At 42.5% G+C, this 21,807-nt stretch overlaps 2 protein-coding genes across 4 annotated transcripts in view; one reads left to right on the forward strand and one right to left on the reverse strand.

The window, feature by feature from the left end:
- The window catches only part of RPS6KB1 (ribosomal protein S6 kinase B1), a 62,453-nt gene that overhangs the window by 25,928 nt on the left and 14,718 nt on the right, over positions 1-21,807 (forward strand). Inside the window, exon 15 of one of the 2 annotated variants that reach the window (XR_013348284.1) lies at positions 20,649-20,883. The gene's annotated coding sequence lies outside the window, so the exon portion shown is untranslated. Of the gene's footprint in view, positions 1-20,648; positions 20,884-21,807 lie in introns of those variants that run through there. The other variant, XR_013348283.1, reaches the window with a different exon arrangement.
- On the reverse strand, positions 7,530-21,498 carry RNFT1 (ring finger protein, transmembrane 1). 2 transcript variants are annotated; one of them, XM_077836794.1, is made up of 10 exons: positions 21,408-21,493; positions 19,535-19,581; positions 18,270-18,700; positions 17,848-17,924; positions 16,818-16,918; positions 16,020-16,173; positions 14,683-14,841; positions 12,632-12,697; positions 11,595-11,696; positions 7,530-8,555 (listed from the first exon to the last, which is right to left on the reverse strand). In XM_077836794.1, the coding sequence occupies exons 2-10, from the start codon at positions 19,579-19,581 to the stop codon at positions 8,421-8,423; spliced, it is 1,272 nt and encodes a 423-aa protein (XP_077692920.1). In that variant the 5' UTR covers positions 21,408-21,493; the 3' UTR covers positions 7,530-8,420. The 2 variants fall into 2 exon arrangements, with proteins under 2 accessions (XP_077692920.1, XP_077692921.1); XM_077836795.1 differs by lacking the exon at positions 19,535-19,581 and having other exon boundaries at positions 21,408-21,498.

Raw genomic sequence — 21,807 nt, forward strand, 5'->3', positions numbered from 1 at the left:
CATCCTCAGGGCCCAAGCCGGCCTTTTGAAGGCAGAGTGGAGGACTGTGTACCACAATGGATCCACCCTGCCTTACCTTCTCATCCTGACTATCCTCTTTCTACCAGGCATGGTCCAATATCACCTTGGACCGATGGGCGCTCCGCATGGTAGAGAGGGGGATAATCCATCCAATTCTGTGCCCGCCCTCCCTCCCACACTTCCACCCCCTTTCCCCGTCCCTCTTCAGGGACCCTTCTGACAAGCAGCTTCTTATCCAGGAGGTGCAGTTGCTCCTATCTTTAGGGGCAGTGGAGGAGGTTCCTCAGGAGCACAGGGGCGAGGGCTTCTATTCCTGGTATTTCCTAACAGTGAAAGCCAAAGGCAGCCTCAGACACATCCTGGACCTGTGAGAACGAAAAAAGTTTGTAAAGAAACTCAAGGTCCACATGATCTCCGTCATTCCCTCATTGGATCCAGCGGACTGGTATGCCACCTTCTACTTGAAGGATGCGTACTTTCATATCGCGATCGCCCAACCCCACACGAAGCACCTCAAGGTTGTGGTGAACAATATCAACTACCAATTTACAGTCCTGTTCAGTCTGTCAGCAGCACCTCGTGTCGTCTTCAAGTGCATGGCAGTCGTCGCTGCGTTCTGCGCAGGCACCGGGTACAGGTGTATCCTTACCTCAACGACTGGCTGCTCTAGGGCCACTCCACGACCCAAGTGGAAACTCAGGTCAGACTCATTAGAACCACCTTTGACTGCCTGGGTTGTCTTCTAAACTAATCAAAATCCACTCTGTCCCCAGTCCAGAGGATAGAATTTATAGGGGCAATATTGGACTCAACCCAGGCCAGGGCATACCTACCGCAAATGAGGTTTCAGGCCCTGACCGATATCATTCGAGGCCTCAGACAGTTTCCCACTACCACAGCCTGTACCTATGTGGTGCAGCATGCCAGGCTCAGGCTTCGACCTCTTCAGTCATGGCTTGCGTCAGTTTACAACCCGGCCAGGGACAGCATGGACAGGATATTGACCCTGCCTCACCTAATCCTTGACTCCCTCCTGTGGTGGCTCAACCCTGAGGAGGTATGTTCAGGCATCCTCTTCTCCAGTCCACATCCATCTCTGACGCTAGTGACAGATGCATCAGACTTGGGCTGGGGAGCACATCTGGGAGACTTCAGGACTCAAGACATCTGGTCTCAAGCAGATCTAGCTCTCCACATTAACATGATAGAGCTGAGAGCGGTGCACCTGGCATGCTAGACCTTCCGAGCACACTTAACGGGACAATGTGTTAGTCACAACTGACAACACCCAGCAGTGTTCTATATCAAGAAACGGGGATGCGCACTCCCCTCCCCTGTGCCAGGAAACCCTCATGCTGTGAGACTTCTGTGTAGAACATTCAATACATGTGCATGCGTTGTACCTCCCTGGGGTACAGAATGAGATGGCGGACCACCGCAGCAGGTCATTTCACTGCCATGAGTGGTCCCTTCGCCCGGATGTTGTGATTTCGATCTTCCAGATGTGGGGCTCTCTCCAGATAGACCTATTCGCCACGCAATGCAACCGGAAGTGTCAGCAATTCTGCTCCTTCCAAAATCACAACCCAGGCTTCAGCGTGGACGCGTTCCTCCTCCAATGGGGAGGTTCTCTCCTATACGCCTTTCCGCCCATACCGCTGGTTCACAAGGCACTTCTTGAGATCCGGAGGGAATGAGCTCAGGTTATATTGATAGCTCCAGCATGGCTCCAACATCACTGGTACACATCTCTCCTAGACACATCTGTAGAAGCCCCGATCACCCTGCCACTCTGCCTGGACCTTCTGTCACAAGATCACTGCCGTCTTCAACATCCGAACCTTAAGTTGCTTCACCTCACAGTGTGGAAGCTCCATAGTTGAACCCGATGGAGCTTTTCTGTTCAGGTCAGGTTCGACAAGTCCTCCTTGGCAGCAGATAACCTTCTACGAAAGCCACATACCTTGCTAAGTGGAAGAGATTTTCAGTCTGGTCAGCTCAGCACCATTCACCCACGATGCTAGCTCATTGCCACTTATTCAGGACTACCTCCTACATCTGAAGCAGCAGGAGCTTTTGTTATTGTCTAAGGGTGTACTTAGCTGCCATCTTGGCCTTCCACCCAGGCAAGGAGGGCTGCTCTGTGTTTGCTAACCCGATGGTAAGCCAGTTCTTAAAAGGGCTCGACAGGCTATACCCTAATGTCCATCAGCTTGTCCCTGCCTGGGACCTCAGCCTGGTCCTCTCTAGGCTCATGGGATCCCCATTTGAACCGTTAGTGACTTGCTCCCTGCTCTACCTCTCTTACAAGGTGGCGTTCCTTGTAGCAATAACCTCAGCCAGCAGGGTGTTTGAGCTCAGGGCTCTAACATCGGAGCCCCGTTATACCATGTTCTGTAAGGAAAAGGTTCAGCTCAGGCCCCAACCTGCTTTCCTCACGAAGGTCGTGTCGCAATTCCACATCAACTAGGACATCTTTCTCCCCATATTCTACCCTAAACTGCATTCTAGCAGCAGGGAGCAGAGACTCCACCCACTAGATGTTTGCAGGGCACTAGCTTTCTACATCGAAAGAACAAAGCCGTTGAGAAAATCAGTCCAGCTGTTCGTGGGGGTGGCAGACAGAATGAAGGGCCTACCTGTGGTCCTCACAACACATCTCATCATGGATCATGTCTTGCATACGTGAGTGCTACAGCCTGGTGGGGGTTCCTGCACGCCTGATCACTGCACACTCCACCAGGGTGCAGGCCTCGTCAACAGCACTCCTGGCTCAGATCCCTACTCAGGAAATCTACAGGGCGGCGACGTGGTCCTCCATTCATGGTTTTACCACGCGTTATGCGATTACGCAACAGGCCAGAGACAATTCGGCCTTCAGATGAACAGTGCTCCAATCAGTGGACGACTCCACCCCCACCTCCTGAACTTGGGCTTGTGAGTCACCTGATTGGAATTGACGTGAACAAGCCCTCGAAGAAGAAAAAACGATTACTCACCTTCTCAAAACTAGAAAAGGAGTACTTGTGGCACCTTAGAGACTAACAAATTTATTTGAGCATAAGCTTTCGTGAGCTACAGCTCACTTCATCGGATGCATTCAGTGGAAAATACAGTGGGGAGATTCTTTTTGCGAATAGACTAACACGGCTGCTACTCTGAAATCTGTCATTATGCAAGGCACTGAATTTAGCCGTATGGAGTGGAAATCTATCAACTTCATGAAAAAATGCATACAAATACAGACAGACATCATCTTCCTTTCCAAATGCAAACAGATGGACATCATACCAAAAGGACTGAAGGTAAAAAAATCCATTACAATCTACATACCACACAGACAATGCTGACAGCTTGTGCCACACGCTCTCAAAGAAACTGTGGAACACCTGATTAACATCCTCTACAGTAAACAGGGAAAGATTAAGAATGAGCTCTCAAAACTGGATACTCTCATAAAAAAAACCAACCTTCCACACAAACTTCCTTGTGGCTGGACTTTACAAAAACTAGACAAGGCATTTACAACACACACTTTACTTCTCTACAAAAGAAAAAGAACGCTAAACTACTACATGCCACAAGGGGCCACAATAGTGGTTCCGTTAACCCACCCAGCAATATTGTTAATCTATCCAACTATACTCTTAGCCCAGCAGAAGAATCTGTCCTATCTTGGGGCCTCTCCTTCTGCCTCTCCACCCCCACGAACATGATACAGTTCTGTGGTGACCGAGAATCCTATTTTCGACGTCTCCGACTCAGGGAATATTTCCAACACACCTCTGAACAATCTACTAACCCACAGAGATCTTCCTACCAAGACTACAAAAAGAAGGATTCTGGGTGGACTCCTCCTGAAGGTCGAAACAACAGACTGGACTTCTACATAGAGTGCTTCCGCCGACGTGCATGGGCTGAAATTGTGGAAAAGCAGCATTGCTTGCCCCATAACCACAGTCGTGCAGAACACAATGCCATCCACAGCCTCAGAAACAACTCTGACAACATAATCAAAAAGGCTGACAAAGGAGGTACTGTCATCATCATGAATAGATCGGAATGTGAACAAGAGGCTGCTAGGCAGCTCTCCAACACCACTTTCTACAAGCCATTACCCTCTGATCCCACTGAGGGTTACCAAAAGAAACTACACCATTTGCTCAAGAAACTCCCTGAAAAAGCACAAGAACAAATCCGCACAGACACATCCCTGGAACCCCGACCTGGGGTATTCTATCTGCTACCCAAGATCCATAAACCTGGAAATCCTGGACGCCTCATCTCAGGCATTGGCACCCTGACAGCAGGATTGTCTGGCTATGTAGACTCCCTCCTCAGGCCCTACGCTACCAGCACTCCCAGCTATCTTCGAGACACCACTGACTTCCTGAGGAAATTACAATCCATTGGTGATCTTCCTGAAAACACCATCCTGGCCACTATGGATGTAGAAGCCCTCTACACCAACATTCCACACAAAGGTGGACGACAAGCCGTCAGGAACAGTATCCCCGATAATGTCACGGCAAACCTGGTGGCTGAACTTGGTGACTTTGTCCTCACCCGTAACTATTTCACATTTGGGGACAGTGTATACCTTCAAATCAGTGGCACTGCTATGGGTACCCGCATGGCCCCACAGTATGCCAACATTTTTATGGCCAACTTAGAACAACGCTTCCTTAGCTATCGTCCCCTAATGCCCCTACTCTACTTGCGCTACATTAATCATAGAATCATAGAATATCAGGGTTGGAAGGGACCTCAGGAGGTCATCTAGTCCAACCCCCTGCTCAAAGCAGGACCAATCCCCAATTTTTGCCCCAGATCCCTAAATGGCCCCCTCAAGGATTGAACTCACAACCCTGGGTTTAGCAGGCCAATGCTCAAACCACTGAGCTATCCACTGAGCTTTCCCTCCCTCCCCCGCCCCTGCATATTGATGACATCTTCATCATCTTGACCCATGGAAAAGAAGCCCTTGAGGAATTCCACCATGATTTCAACAATTTCCATCCCACCATCAACCTCAGCCTGGACCAGTTCACACAAGAGAGCCATTCCTGGACACTATGATGCTAATAAGCGATGGTCACATAAATACCACCCTATACCGGAAACCTACTGACCGCTATTCCTATCTACATGCCTCCAGCTTTCACCCTGACCACACCACACGATCCATTGTCTACAGCCAAGCTCTACGATACAACCGCATTTGCTCCAACCCCTCACACAAACACCTACAAGAGCTCTATCAAGCATTCTTACAACTAAAATACCCACCTGCTGAAGTGAAGAAACAGATTGACAGAGCCAGAAGAGTACCCAGAAGTCACCTACTACAGGACAGGCCCAACAAAGAAAATAACAGAACGCCACTAGCCATCACCTTCAGCCCCCAACTAAAACCTCTCCAGCGCATCATCAAGGATCTACAACCAATCCTGAAGGACGACGCATCACTCTCACAGATCTTGGGAGACAGGCCAGTCCTTGCTTACAGACAGCCCCCCAACCTGAAGCAAATACTCACGAGCAACCACACACCACACAACAGAATCACTAACCCAGGAACCTATCCTTGCAACAAAGCCCGTTGCCAACTGTATCCACATATCTATTGAGGGGACACCATCAGAGGGCCTAATCACATCAGCCACACTATCAAAGGCTCGTTCACCTGCACATCTACCAATGTGATATATGCCATCGTGTGCCAGCAATGCCCCTCTGCCATGTACATTGGTCAAACTGGACAGTCTCTACGTAAAAGAATAAATGGACACAAATCAGACGTCAAGAATTATAACATTCAAAAACCAGTTGGAGAACACTTCAATCTCTTTGGTCACTCGGTTACAGACCTAAAAGTTGCAATTCTTCAACAAGAAAACTTCAAAAACAGACTCCAACAAGAGACTGCTGAATTGGAATTAATTTGCAAACTGGATACAATTAACTTAGGCTTGACTAGAGACTGGGAGTGGATGGGTCATTACACAAAGTAAAACCATTTCCTCATGTTTATTCCCGCCCTCCACCCCCCACTGTTCCTCAGACATTCTTGTCAACTGCTGGAAATGGCCCACCTTGATTATCACTACAAAAGGTTTTTTTTCCCACTCTCCTGCTGGTAATAGTTCACCTTAAGTGATCACTCTCTTGTTACAATGTGTATGGTAACACCCATTGTTTCATGTTCTCTATGTATATAAATCTCCCCACTGTATTTTCCACTGAATGCATCCGATGGAGTGAGCTGTAGCTCATGAAAGCTTATGCTCAAATAAATTTGTTAGTCTCTAAGGTGCCACTAGTACTTCTTTTCTTTTTGTGAATACAGACTAACACGGCTGCTACTCTGAAACGTCTCATAACTGTTCTTTGACGTGTTGTTCGTGTCCAAGACCCACCCTCCTACCCCTCTGTCGGAGCAGCTGGCAAGAAGGAACTGAGGGGGTATAGGGTCGGCAGGGCTCTGCATTGGACGCCATGAAGGTGTCACTCCAGGGGGTGCCCTGGCTGACCCTACGGTTGCTGCTAGGGGGAAAAACCTTCTGGCTACTGTGCACGCACACACACCTGATTGAAATGGACATGAACAACACATCTCGAAGAACAACAGTTACGAGAAGGTGAGTAACCATTTTTTCTATGTGGTGGCTCCTGCTTTGGCTGAGCAAATACTGCAGAATAAGGCGTGAGGAGTTTGCAATGCTCACAACAACAGTGTGCAGCTGAGCGGGGTCCCTGCTTGCCGTGCTATGGCATCTGGATGGGTAAGCCAAGCTTAGGAAAAAAGGCACGAAAAAGGCTTGGTTTCTTTGCCGTTGATTTCAGGGAGGGAGGGAAGTGCATCAGGAGAGGCAAATGCCATGTTTCCATAACCACCTGTGCAAATGTTTTGGTCCCATGAGGCATTGCAAGCCTAACCCAACGCTCCCTTTGGCTCCATACACTGTGGGATAGCTACCCAGAGTGCACCGCTGTGAGTGTCGATGCAAGCCCTGCTAGTGAGGCTATGCATAGTAGGGACATGCAAAATCAAGTTGCTTAAATCAGAGCCTCAATGTCGATTTAATTAAAATTGACCTAATTTTGTAGTGTAGTCATACCCTAAGATACGAGCACATTCTCTTGCAAACCAAGAAACCAAGCACTACTCAAAGTGGCAGTTTCTTTAAGTGTTCAATTGAGTAAGTTCCAAAACAGCTAAAAACTAAGTTCAGGCTAAATTCAGCCCTGCAGTAATTCACTGACAAGATAGTTTTTGCCTATTTTGTCTGAATGGAAGAGGTGAGGAGAGACTGGCAGAGGGAAGAGAATGATTTGGTTGCACAGATAGCGTAGAGATTAATCACCAGTACATTTGACTTTGAAAAAGTTACCTAGTTTTATGGGGCAAATGGTAATCTTCCATAGGTTGCACATATTTAAAAGTTGCTGTTATCAGTGGAACAGTAACAAATCCTGTATGCTTACAGAACATGCACCAGCCAAAAGAATTTAAACTGCATTTATTCTCTATATTCTATGCACACTACAAATCGTATATATAATATAAAATAGATTCTCCCCTTTAAGAAAATTTGGTTACCTGATATTTGACAAAAATATAGTATTAAGATTTGCTTTGAAAATACAAACTTTATAAAATATTAAGTAAAAAACTTCCAGCGGTGGTTGGGTAATTTATATGGTAAGCATAAGATGGAGAACAATTCCTATAGATCTGCAATGGACCTAAGTGGGGAAATTCTTATGATATTCCTCAAAATGTAATGAAAAACAGTTAATGACATAGGTCTAACATGGAAAAAAAGAGGGCTCATTTCTCTGAACTATCAGGTTCAGCATTAAAAGGCCTACTCTTTGAGTGTGATGAGTAGCTCTGCAACTCCCACTCAAGTCCATAGGAGTTGTTGGTGCTTGGCATCCCAAGATCATAGCCCACATCTCTAGCTGCTGTGTTTGGTAAAGTCATACAAGAATAAATGCAATTTGGAACACTGCAAACTATTGTAGATGTTCATGTAAAACAATGAGTGAAGCAGTTGCTCTAAGTAACAGTGCAGCATTTTCAAATATTTGACCATTTCTCTGAAATATTATGAAATATCAATATAGTGTTGGATTTTGAACATTAATTCTAAAATTTAAGATTTTTTTAATCTATGAAAAGGCAGTTTTCAATTTATGCTATGTTTTAATAAACTCAAATTTTAGAACATTTGATAGAAGTACTTGAGGATCTTAGATAGTCCTTTGCTAATCTTAAACACACACCCTTTACCAACCACAGTAGTATCCACATTAAACTGCAAAATATTTATTCAAATGAATGTACACTGTAAAAAAAAAAAAAAAAAAAAAAAAAATAAAAGTATGACGTTTTAATAAATCTGTAGATGCATAGAAGTGGCTCCATCCTTCCATTTGTTAACGTGGTCTGAAATAACTGTTCTGCAGAGTGGACATGTTTTCTCTCTATTGAACCATAAAGAGATGCATTCTTCACAAAATATGTGCTGTAATGAAAAGAATGACAAGTACTTGATTTTTTTTAACTGCAAGAGCACAAAAGATTTAATTTTTATTACAACCTGTTTTTTCAAATCAATTTAGAATATTAAAAATCTAGTTACTCTTCTAATTAATGGGTCTGCTAAACTATTCTACTTACATAATTGCATATAAAACCAAGCTAAAAAAAATTAAAATTGCAAACTCAAGCATTCAGATCTTAGGAAATGCCAGAAGTAAGGTTACCTGTGCATCGCTGATCAGCCCCTTTATGCGTAAGTATTATGATAGTATTTAATTACTTGATCACATACTATTTTTTGCAGAGCACCCTTGCCTCATTCAGTGCACGGAACAGATGGTGTGCACTTCATAAGCAGCCATTCAGTATTTTGTTTTCTTGTTTGATGTGTGGCCCTATGCCTTATTTCCTGCACACTATTTGAACCGGGCTCTGAAAACAGAACTATTAACTTTCTCATGGGCTTTTCTACATCACAGAGGGATTAAAGTATGAGGTATCCACTAATCTAGGGTGCCCAATTTGAGACACGCAGGACCTGATCTTTAAGAGTCCTTCGCATGATACAGCACTTTGTATATTCAAAGCAAAGCTCTGTGGTACAGAATTTAACTGTTTTACCCATGAGCCCATTGTTTTTATTCCTGCAATCCCCTGCCTCAGTCGCTACACATCTTCTAACTTCTGCAACAAGTGACGCAGAATCTACAGACAAGTTTTGTTTTGTTTTTTTAAATACACCCTAATTCATCCCCAGAGCAGGTGCATCCTGTGCGCCGAATGAGGCAGAGATCCTGTGGAAAAAAATAGTATGTGATTGCATAATTAAACAGTACCACAATGCTTACACACAGTGGGCGGGGGGGCCACATCACGGTTGCACAGATGGCATTTCTGTGGAGTGAACCTTTGACTTTGCAACATTAATAGTGTGCTTTAATGTAGTATTTTTCTGGTGTGTTACTTAAAGCAATCTGAAAAAAACCCAAATTTCCTCATGTAGCATCATAATGACACCTCCATGGTTCATCAGCAGTTCTAAAACCTTTAGGGTCCACCTCACAGACCTCTGCAAATTAGAATTAAAGGAGTAAATGATAGCAATACTAGCTTGTCTTCCTCAAGATGAACCAGCACTGTAGGCAATCAAACACACCCTGACACAAGAGGAATGGTGACTCCTGGGTTCCATTCCTGGCTTTGGAGGAGTGCCTAGTGGGCACAAATTTCTGCCCATTCTCCCACCAAGTGTGGCCCCTTCTGACCTATCTGCTCCTCTTGGTCCCAGTGCCTGTCTACTCCTCAATACTGGCTCCTCACCCAGTTCTGGTCTGGCTACCTAGCCCTAGACTCCTTTTCTCAGGCTTTTCACCCTAGGCCCACTCTCCTTGTCCAGCCATTCCCAGCTCCTTCTTACCCTAGTTCCTAATCTAATCTGTGTCTCCCTGCATACACATTGCTCATCTGCACTACCTTCCAGTCCCAATCTTAGTGTCCCTCCACTCTTTGGCTCAAACTGTCCCAGTTCTGACTCCCACACTCTGGATCCTCAGATTTGTCTCTACTCTCCTCTTTTTCCTGGCCCCATTGGTTCAGTTCCAGTCTCCCCCTACCCCAGCTCCCAGTCCCAGTTTCGCTCTCCCCCTGCCAACCTCCAGTCCCAATCTATCCTCCCACTCTAACTCCATTCTCCTCTATTCCCCACCCCTATGCTCCTTGTGCCAATCTATGCCTCTTGCAGGTCAAGCTCTTATCCCACCCCCCTGCTTTCAAATTAGGTGGTTTCATCCTTCCTCTTGCCTGGACCCAGAAGGGGGGTTACTGAGAGCACAGGAAAGACAGGCTCCCTGCACTCAGTTCAGGTGCCCAGACCCAGACACAGCCCTGGCTGCAGCAGCCCCGAGTTGCAATTGCAGGAAAAAGTCCTGAGCCCTGGGCAGATTTTCACAGGGAGAGCAACAGGTACATCCCTGTCACAAAGGCAACCCCCTGATAAATTTAGAGTTTCTGCTCCAAAGCACAAGGGAGCTAGACAGCCGCTAAAAGAAAAGTTCACCAGAATTTTTTTTAACAAATGTATTTTTCCCTAGCCTCATTCTCAGAAGGGGCTAGACTGTTTTGGCTGAAATTTTCAAAAACAAACGAACAAACAAAAATCAGCCTGAAGCAGACACCTAACATGGAAAATTTCATCCCAAATGGTTAAAGTTTTGCAAGTTAAAAGCAACTGAAAACAGGGTCGTATAATGGGAAATGTTGGGCAATCTTAACAATAGACTGTGATACCAACCCTACCTGTAGCAACAGCAATTACTTTTAAATAAATAAATAAAAACTTTGCCAAGCGTCAGCAGTATGAAGACTTGCAAGGATTCTAGAAGTAAATGGACAGGAGTGAAGTACTGCATAGACAATGCAATCAAGTGAAAACAAGTTGATATGCTTTTTCTACCCCAAGTGTATAGTGTCTTCAAATCTCCTCAGAAACATAGGAATTGCCATATTAAATCAGACTCATGGTCCAGCTAGTCCAGTATGTTGTTTCTGACTACAGTCAGCACTATATGCTTTAGGGAAAGGTGGAAAAAAAACCCTCCTAATCCATAGTAGTTAGGTATTTCTTTAGTCTTTGAGGCATGAAATTTAAACTCTTCCAAAATTTGTTCACATCAACACTGTATATTCTTTTATCCATATAAGTGTCCAATCCCTTGTTAAATACTTGCTAGTATTAAACTGTTCCCATACAATATAGTACTGAAAGCTGCTGTCTTTAGCACATAATATAAATTTTCAAACATTTAAAAAAAAGTTGCAGGCAAATATACACAAGCTAGCGAGACTTACAATACTCTTCCATCAAAAGGGAGTTTCCCATTCACAAGTATCTACAAGTTTTTTCCATAAACCTGTTGCTACTTTCCAACTGACACTGTCAACATCAGTTTGATTCACAAAGTTTCAGAACAGAAGCCTCCTCCCCACATTGTGATTCTCGAATTCAAAATCTCTTTAGAATTACCTGGCAGATTAGAAGAATAGGCTTTTGAAATTCAGCTTGGCATATTGAACAAATATCATCTGCTTCAGAACACTGTCTCTTGCTAGCTGTCACCCCATAGTGCTGTTAAAAAAAAGAGATTTTTGCAGCAGATGTTAAGATCTAGAAAAGGATAAGGAAGACTGAAAGGATGTGGTTAGAGAGGAAACTAGAAAATCCCTGGGGCAACAGGATGTTAGGTGTTTCAATCCTTAGGATGCTATATTGACACATACATGCTCCAGGGGAAGGTGGTATTTGGGTATAATCTATTGAGGATGCTATGTGGGGACTTTGAAAGTAATTTGCTACAATGGTGGCCTTCCTGCAGCAAAGTTCTGTTATGAGCTGATACACATTGACCAGAATGAAAACACATCACTTACTGTTAAGAGAGTATTGCTTACACAGACTGTGTAAGGTATTTTAGCATTAATCTAATTAAATGTCAAAAATCCTCCTATATATTCTGGTACATGCACAGCAGGCTCTAGATTAAATTACAGTACATTTTACCAACCACCCACTATTCTAGAAAAAGAATATTTTTTTATTCTGAATGGAATATCTAGTTACTCTTCAGTTATTTTGCCAAGATCTGGGTCTTACTGTTGTATATTTCAGTTAGTTGCTAATGGGTAAAGGTTTGCTACTTTGCTCTTGCAGATGTGAGTCAAACAAATATTTTGCCCAGTTTTAAAATATATTCTTTACATCATACTTTATTTACATGGTATTCAAATAGTTTACCTCAAGATGCTGCTTACAATAAAAAAACTGATCACTTTTAAAGTGACTTCAGGTCAGCCCATGATTGTGAAGCTGAGAAATTAAATTTTACAGTGCAAGTAACTGTAAGAAGGGAACAAACAGTGGGATTACTTTGAAAGTTGAACTCCATGTAACTAAAAGAACATAATGTGATCAGCTAGTACACAGGAAAAAGCTATCTTCAAGAAGAATTATTTTTGTGGAAGCCACATTTGTCACTTTGTTGTTACAGAAAATCCAATACTCACTGGTCGTGTACAAAATATACGCAAAACCTTTCTAAAGTTTCTCAGATGTCCAAAAAGGCTCAAAAGCTGAAATTGAGAAAAGAAAAACAAAATTATGCTTAGTATTTATTTCCAAGAGCTAGATTTTCAAACTTTGTGCAGGTTTTGAAGTGAAGAGCCTCAGTGCTAAAATTCCATGCAACGCTTTGCACATTTGGCCTTCAATGTTTTACTTTTAGTCTGGTAATGAAACAATTATAGGTGGGACTGGTAACTCTACTTATTACTGAGTTGCCCAACACTTTCCCTTTTTAAAGCCATGCTTTCGGTTGCTTATAAACTTTGCCAAATTTTAACTGTTAAGTCTGAAATTTTCCATGCTGGGTGTCTGCCTCTCGTGCAAAATTTCAACCAAAAACGGTTCAGCTGTTCCAAAAATGAGACTAGGGTAAAATATATTGTTTTGCCCATATTACAAAAATTCTGGTAACCTTTTCTTTGAGATTCTCTCGCACCCCCATGTTTTGGAGGAGGAACTTGCAATTTGGCCGCGAAATGTCTTTGTGTCAGGGATGTGCCTTCTGCCATTCCCATGAAAATTTATTCATATTTGGCCAAATTATATGCCTTTAAAAATTATAGTTCATGTATGCTTCAGAGAAGTTCAGAGACTTCTTAGATTTCAGCAGCTAATATCTCCAGAGAGTCTGTCCTCACTGGAAAAAAATAGTAAGAGATCATGTAATTAAAGACTGTACCACAGTGAATATACACAAGGGGGCCAAATTAAGGTGGCACAGGCAACTTTATATCTAGCATTGCCTACCTTGTAAGTACTTGATTTTGCAATCTTAATAATGTTCTTTTAACATAATGATCTTTTAATTTTGCATGTGTATAGTAAACAATAGAATACAGCTGCTGTGTTATATATAAACTGTACCAAACCAAGATAGTTTTGGATATGCCTAGTATAAGCACAGAGTAGGATAGTGTCAAAGGGACTAAAGGGAGTTGGGTTCCCGACTACACTGAAAGTCAATGGGAGTTGATAGCCAACTTCCCTTTGTGACGGGGGAGGTTTTAAGCCATGTTAAGGAAAAACAGATTAAGCTGACAAGTTAAAATAGTGGAATGGAAACCCAAAGCAACAATTTTACATAATGCAAGATTTTCCAAAAGGAAATGGTTTTGTTGACTGGAATTCTGCCCATCTCCCATGGCAATTTGTTTACATACTGCCTACAAGAAGTCTACAAGTAACTGTTAAGACTATTATTTGGTGCATTACTCCACATTCTGTCCACAAGTTCTTAATATTTTTTTTCCACCCTAGTTCAAGTTTGGTCTTACTTTGGAAGCCATTTATGAGTTTGACAAAAGCTACCTCAATTTGATGTATAATTTCTCTTTAGAAATTTATATTGACGGTACCAAGGCACATGGGCACTCTACAGCAAAATTACAACAAACAAACAGAATAACAGAAGTCTCTAATTAACAAAAATCAAGAACAAAAAACCCCACACCAACCTGATTCCCTATTATTACAAAGGCCACTCAAAAGCACAATAGTGCCATGAAGTTTGCCAAACTCAGGCTCCGGCAGACCTCCCAGACACAGCAGGTACCAGAGGCTCAGGCCCTCCACCCTCAGAATGCCCTAGTGCTTGCTGTGTTAAAGTGAAGTTCAGAACTTGAACTCTCCAACAGTGAGAGCAACCCAGTGGATCTTAGCTTGAAGGACACAAAACATATTAACCATCCTGGCATTAACAACTAGTTCAGACAGAATTCCTACTTTCACACTCAGGTGTGGCAAGCAATTTTTGGACTGTGTAAAACATCATTAGTTTTCTAATCATCCTTCAAAGAGAGGATGAATAGATCTAGTGCCTGACCTAGCAAAACTTTATATTGATTTTGGAAGGCTGTATTAAACCAGCAAGTCAGCTCAAACTCTGGGGAATATTTCAGAATACATTCATTTGTATGTCTACATCTCTTCTATGGTAATTACTGCAGTATCATTTTATACATTAAAATACAGAGGAAGGATAACATTTACATACTTTTAGGATGAAGTAGATCAGACCTAGCAATACTCCAAGACTCCACCCCAGTACATTGTCCAGCTCCCTATAGCCAATAAGATAACGAAACCAAATTGGTACGGGGACGAATGTACGGTAATACTGGCAGAATTCTTCTAACAGCATATACCAGTAGCCCTATGAACAACAAGAGGAATATTTAAAAATACATTTAAAATACAGATAATTTAAAGTTAATGCATCTTTTCTATATATTTACTCTCTTTTTAATATTTATCCCTCATTATATCTTAACTAGTGACTCGACAGATCTGAAATATTGTTTGGAAACGTGAGTCATTAAAATCCCATACATGTAAGAGTTATTACATGTATGGGATTACATGTAAAACTGCATGGTATTACATTAAACTCCTAAAAAATGGGGCCAAGATCATGATTTTTAAAAAGGAGTTAAAAAGAAGTTTTATCATGGGTAAATTCACTAACACTTCAGCAATTAGAGTCAGGTGTCAAGACAAACAAAACAAAACTGATGATCTTTGGCAAGTCCTGAGCTGACATTTGTCAGCTATCATAAAACAGCTGCACAATTGGCAGGCTCTGCTCAAGAGAAGACCAGAAAAACCAAGGTACAAAAGATCAGAATAGGGGTGCCTTTGCAGAGTGCCTACCTACTTACCACTGTTATCAGTCTTGCTTTCATAAGCATTAAAAAAGGGGAAAAGTTACAAGAAAAATGCAAACAGAAAAATTAATTTTAGATCAATTTTCTGTTAAAAATTGTCTGCATGTATAATGCTGAGAAAAACGGGGGTTAAGAAAAGGCCTTTTCTTTTACAACCACATGTAAATCAAAACTCCATTTACCTCCCCCACAAGTTACTTTGTGTTCTTTAAAAGCTCCATGCCCTCCCTTTTAAAACAGTTTTGCAATCGGTTTATAAGCACCTAGAGGACAATACAATAAGCAATAACCATCATGGATTTGTCAAGAACAAATCATGCCAAACCAACCTAATTTCTTTCTTTAAAAGAGTTACTGGGCCTGGTGGATGGGGAAAGCAGTAGCATATCTTGATTTTAGTAAGGCTTTTGACACAATCTCACATGACATTCTCATAACCAAACTAGGGAAATGTGGTCTAGATTAAATTACTATAAAATGGGTGCACAACTGTCTGAAAGACCATACTCAAAAAATAGTTGAGAATGGTTTTCTCCTTCCCCTGCATCGACAGATAATGTGCAGAACTTTAATTAAGAAAAATGTTCCTCTAGGTGGAATTCATGACTGGCTGATTGTACTGTAAAAGGATGTTCATGCTAAAGCTAAGTATAGATTATTTTCTTACCTTGGATTTAAAAGACATCATAAAAGAAGGCACCAAGAGAATAAAGCATTTGAAGCCCATGAAGAGGAATTTCAGAATAAAGTCTGTGATTCCCACGATCCAAAGTACCTCCCAGAAGTTCATAAAATCCACAGTAGGTTTTAAAAAGATTAAGCTACAAAAAGAAATATCTAAAATTACAAGGGTACGCGCTCCAGAGGTACACACCGTGAAATGATACTAGCGTACGGTTTCATTTAAAAGGGTATTTTTTTTTTAAAAAAAAAAGCATGTTTAGATAGTGTAATGTTTTCCTCTAGAAGGAGTGGGAAAGAGAGAGCTTTTGTCAACCATGAAGAGCTCCCCATTTCGAATCCACTTTACATCTGCATTGTAACCGTCATCCTGCCATACAAGTACTTGTCCCTTTCCCATTCTGCCAATGTTGCCCCTTAATCAGTTAGCAGGGTTGTTGTAAACTAGTAACAGAAGAAACTTAGACACATGCCCTGCTAGAGACTTATGGCACTGTATCCCCAGTACTCCCACACCAAGGTGTGACGGGGCTGAGAATCAAACCCAAGTTGTGCCAGTGAACCCCAGACATAGGGCCTAATCTTGCAAACCCTTCTTCACATGAGTGTTCTGTAGTAAGGCTTTGCAGGACTGGGCCCATCATTTATTTATTTATCTGCGTTAAGTGAAGCCAACTTCTTGATTCTCTTAAAAAAAAAAATGCCAGGAGTAAAGATGAGATTTTCACAAGAAATGACAGTTAATTTAAAGTGACTAATATAACATAGATGTTCTGCTAATTACCTGTAATAAAGTGACTGAGAGTGAAAGGTATAATACAAGAGGAGAGATGACCCGGTTAGGAATATCAGTACCCAAGCACATTGCAACTTGGAGCACCTTTCCTGTAAGATATACATTAAAAATGTAATAGTTTTCTGTTACTTTGATTTTTTTTTAAGTCTCAAGTTAATTTCTTACACACTCAATAAAACTAGGACGGCAGTATTTGAACACAGTCACTAATACAAGATGCTGCTATGTTACTTTACACCATGAAGAAGTAGTTCAAGGGCAGATCATTGTGCTCACACAGATCTCCATGCACTTTAATGGGATGAAAAGAAAAGGACTTGTGGCACCTTAGAGACTAACAATTTTATTTAAGCATAAGCTTTCGTGATCTACTTTCCACTGAATGCATCTGATGAAGTGAGCTGTAGCTCACGAAAGCTTATGCTCAAATAAATTTGTTAGTCTCTAAGGTGCCACAAGTCCTCCTTTTCTTTTTGTGGATACAGACTAACACGGCTGCTACTCTGAAACCTTTAATGGGGTGAACGCCCAAGCAGAAGTGTTACTGCTTAGGCGTTCATTTCATTTTGTTACTTAGAAAACGATATATATATCTCCTCAACTGCTTTTCTAAGTAACAAAATTCTCAATAACCCCTGTGCCCTCATAACAGATACTCTGCATATGAAACAGTAGTTTTAACCATTCTTAAAATACAGTTAAGCATTTCTATCTTATTACGGCAGAAGCATTGTCAGGCATTTTGATATGCAAAGTCAGAAAAAGAGATTGTACCAATATTTTATTTTAAATTTGCAAAGTATGCTTCTCTGACAAATGCTAAGTCAGGTTTAGAAGTGTGTAAATTTTATTGATAGCTAAAACATTTACATCTCAAAAATCCTATGATATTTATCTGTTTTGTTTACTAAATTAATATAAGATCATTTCACATTTCTCTCAAAAACTGATGCATGAAAGTCTTGGGTAATAGTTAACGTAAAAACACTTAAACTTCATTGCAACGGGCAATACTTACTCTTAGAAAAACCTGATTTACAATGCTTTTGTTTGCATACATAAAAGTTGTTAGCAGCCCAATTCCAAGAGAAATGCCTATTAGGAAAAATGGGTCAGTTATATGGAGGAAAATAAGAAACTGGATTAAAATAAAATAAGAGCAAAATAAGTGCACTTCTCACAAGTACTTGCAATAACAGAATACAATTTTAACAGTTCAGGCAATCAAGCTAAAATAATTAAGCTACATTGTATACGCTAACAAAAAAAAACAGATTAAGTGATTGAAATCTCTTATAGGAAATTTCTCCTTCCAGTGAAGAAATGAAATTAAAATAAAGCTAAAAGTAAATCAAATTATACTTTAGGCATGCTCATAAGCAGGATTGAAGGCAGGAAAAAAGGGCTAGTTCCCCCATACCATACTCTGTTATACTCTACCGATTATATGTTGCATGGTCAGTTTGATACACAGAATCAAGATGTATGGAAGACTTTTGTGCAGCCACTGGAGGAGATATCGGAGTTCAGAGATGGAGCTGCCACTGTGTTCCTCTGAATCTGAGGTGGAATCTTCAGACCCCCTCGCTTCATTGTGGGAGTGGCCATGTGAACGGCCCTGGGAACCTGATCGTATGTGCCTGAAACTGGGGTTTTCCCCAGATTCTCCCAAGGCAGAACTTAGCTGGATGTGAACATCTCCAGTACGGTGGCAAGAGCCTTCTCCTGGCAGCCCTGCTGTATGGGCACTCTGAGAAGACGAGGGAACATCACCACTTCCTGGGGCATTGTGGAGATGAGTGTAATTTGATTGCATGGCGTTGAATTGATCTTTCTCTGGTCCAGATTCTTTTGTCTCACTGCTATGTCTCCTAAAGGGTGGGGGAAAAGCCATGTTTAAAGGAGCAGTGTTCCATTCAGTTAGGAAAAGAGAATTGTCTCTCTGAAATACACAGCCTTTTGGCCATCCTGATGATCTAGCTACACAGACCACTGGTACAGTGATAGATACACAAATACTGGTTTCTTTAGCTCTGGAGGTTTGTATTTTAGGCTCCCACCCCTTACCTTAATGAGAAGCCTCTGTGTGAATTGTTCACAGCATCCACTGACTTACTCTCTTTCAATGATGTATACTGTAACCTTCAATGGGCTGCCACACATACAGTCTGGAAAAGCCAAAGCTACACTGAAAATTAGAAAGCACCCAGCCGAATAGGAGGAGACAGGCACTAGCTTGTATAGCAGAAGTTTTAACATGATATATATGTTTATAGAAAAAGGTTGGGAACCATTATGAGATTAAGAAGGAAATAATAAAGGTGGGGGATGGGACCTGCACATTTAAGCATCCATAAAATGGCATGTATTTAGACACAGACGAGTCTAATCAAAATCCAGTGAGTACTGAAAACAGAGTGCCATTATGGGATTACCAGAAGAGATTATCCTGTCAGGGAAGTGAGTGGAACCAGGTTAATCCACTTTTTAAAAGACACTGGGAAGAGCCTGGACCATATGGGGGCTTTGCATAGGCAATGTACTCTTGGGAGGGAGAAGAAAGCAGGAAATAAAGAGCAAATGTGTGGGACTGGGTTAGGGTTGATAGAGAATCTAGGTCCAAAGGCAATTGCAGACAGTAAAGTGTGGTCTAATGGTTAGAGCAAGAGATCTGGGTTTTATTCCAAGTACTGTAATTTACTTACTGTGTCCCTTGGCAATTCATTTCATTTCTGTGCCTCAGTCTCCCCATCTGTCAAATGGGTATAATAGTTCTTATATACTTTCCAGGAATGGTATAATGTTTCATTAGATATCCTTTGGAATGTGTTTTGAGATTACTGGATAGCACAGAAGGGCAAAGTATTTTTACAATATTTATCTGTAGCAAACACTACAGTTGTGGTTTAGTTGGGATTTTCATTATAAACTTTTTTCAGTTGCTCACCATTTTCTCAAAAATGCTTTTTTTTGTTGGACACGTAGGAAAGTTTGAGTAAAATCTATTGACCTGTTTTTCAGTTATGCAAGCATGAAAAACATACAATCTGAATTGCAAGAAAATCTCAATATGCTATTTGTGCACATATCTACATTAGCAAAGACTTAACATTTGAAACAAAACTAGATTCTGCTAATTTGTAAAAAAAAAAAAATTGAGTTATTAGCAATTAAGAAAAACTGCATGCACAGTAAAACTTCTCACTCACATTCAGAGCTATTACGGATACATTATCTGTTGTCCTATGTTCATATTGTAGGCCTCAGTCTTGCAAAAACTCATGTACTGTACTTAATGTGTGTGAGCAATCCGATAAGCTGAAGTCAACAGGACCACTTTAGTGTATGAATAAAGTTTCTCCTGCACGGGTTTGGAGGATCAGGCCCTTAACATTTATGTTGCAAAAATTGATTAATTAGCACTCTTGATTTGGTGGTTTATGACCTGCTCCTGCAAAAACTACCAGGACAAAGTAGTTCCTATACTGTAAGTAATTCCATTGTTTTAATAGAGCTCTATGCTTAGCAGCATGGCTTTGCAGAATCAGCCCATGGCAGTTTACTTGTTTAGAGAACTTTAAAAATAACTGCATTTATTATTAAATCATACTATAAAACACATAGAATGCACAATATGGCTGAGTTAATGTCACTATGAGAATTCTTTTCACTTCCTAATTTAAGTATTTAATAGGCACCCTAATATTAAATATATATTAACAAACATTTTGTATTTTAATTAATGGATCTCAAATCTACTCTCTGAACACTGACCAAGACATATTTTTTTAAAAATTCTCTTTAATTTTACTTTTTCAGCATGTCAGATCCTCCTAGCCAGGCCTGAGTTTATGGGATGCTCCCAGGTGTATCAGAAATGGTGTCCTGCAAACAGAGGTTCTGAAGCCACCCGTCTAGCCTGCAAAACATCTATCTGTCACATCTATCAGTGTGGAGGGATGAGCCAACACGGCTCCTGGCCTGACATCATCACATCAGAATGTCACCCTGTTGCACTGCTGAGTTCCTCCCAAGGCAAAGACACCTATCCCAGGTAAATATCGTTATGACCAAAAGAGCACCCAGAGGAGTGCCAATCCCCGCTTTCCCTTCCCAGCAGGGACACAGCGGGGGTGACATACACACCCTCCTGTGCCAACTAGGTGAGCGTGGGTGGGCAGCACCAGTGGGTGAGAGGTAAATGCCCCCTTTCATCTCCACCCAGGGGTGGGAGTGGGGCAGACAGTAAGGGGCTAATTCCCCTTCCACCTTCCTCCCCTAACAAGGGGGCAGGGGGAGAGAGGGCAGACAATGAGGGGCGAATGCCCCCCTTCCATTTGCACAGACGATGGGGGACAAATCCCCCCCCCTTCCATCTGAACCCCAGATAAGGCGGCGGGGGTGGGGATAAACTGTGAGAAGTAGCCCTCCTCCCCTTTCCATTTCCACCCTGGCACGAGACAGCGAGGGCTCAATCCCCGTTTAAACAGCCCGAGGTCAGAGCCGGGGGCAGATCCGCCGCAGCACAGGTAAGGGGCTGAGCCAGAGGGGCAAATCACCCCGGCCCCGCAACCTTACCTCTCATGACGCGGCCGGGGCTCCGTGCCCAGCCCTGCTGCCCGGGCCGCGGCCTCCCAGGGCCTCCATCACTGACGCCTGGCTAGATTGGGGGCGGGGGCAGAAGCAGCAGCAACTACCGGCTGGGGGAAGAGGAGGAGCTGGGGGGAGGAGGAGGAGGAGGAGGAGGAGGAAGGCCCGGCGCTGTTTGTCGCCATAGCAACTAGGCTGGGGCCCTGCGTCCAGCGAGCCGCCGAGCCCGCGGGGGAGGGGGAGGCAGATGTTGAGGACGGGGTAAGGGGGAGTCGTGGGGCGGAGGCCGGGGTGGGAAGGGTCGGGGGGAGGAAGGAGAGGAGCTGGGGCGTGAGTGGTTGGAGCGGCGGCAGTCAGGGTGGGAGGAAGAGGAGAGGCGTGAGGAAGA

Source organism: Eretmochelys imbricata, chromosome 17 (assembly GCF_965152235.1).
Source record: "Eretmochelys imbricata isolate rEreImb1 chromosome 17, rEreImb1.hap1, whole genome shotgun sequence".
Taxonomy (NCBI): domain Eukaryota; kingdom Metazoa; phylum Chordata; order Testudines; family Cheloniidae; genus Eretmochelys; species Eretmochelys imbricata.

Bases quoted from the DNA above. Each gene is read 5' to 3' on its own strand.
- RNFT1 (XM_077836794.1), bottom strand. From the start codon at position 19,581: ATGGGGAGACTGAGGCACAGAAATGAAATGAATTGCCAAGGGACACA. The intron at 16,919-17,847 runs GTAAGTATTGCC...TATATCTTACAG, and splicing joins TAAATCAGGTTTTTCTAAGA to GAAAGGTGCTCCAAGTTGCA. The intron at 12,698-14,682 runs GTATGTAAATGT...TCTCAATTTCAG, and splicing joins TGATCTACTTCATCCTAAAA to CTTTTGAGCCTTTTTGGACA.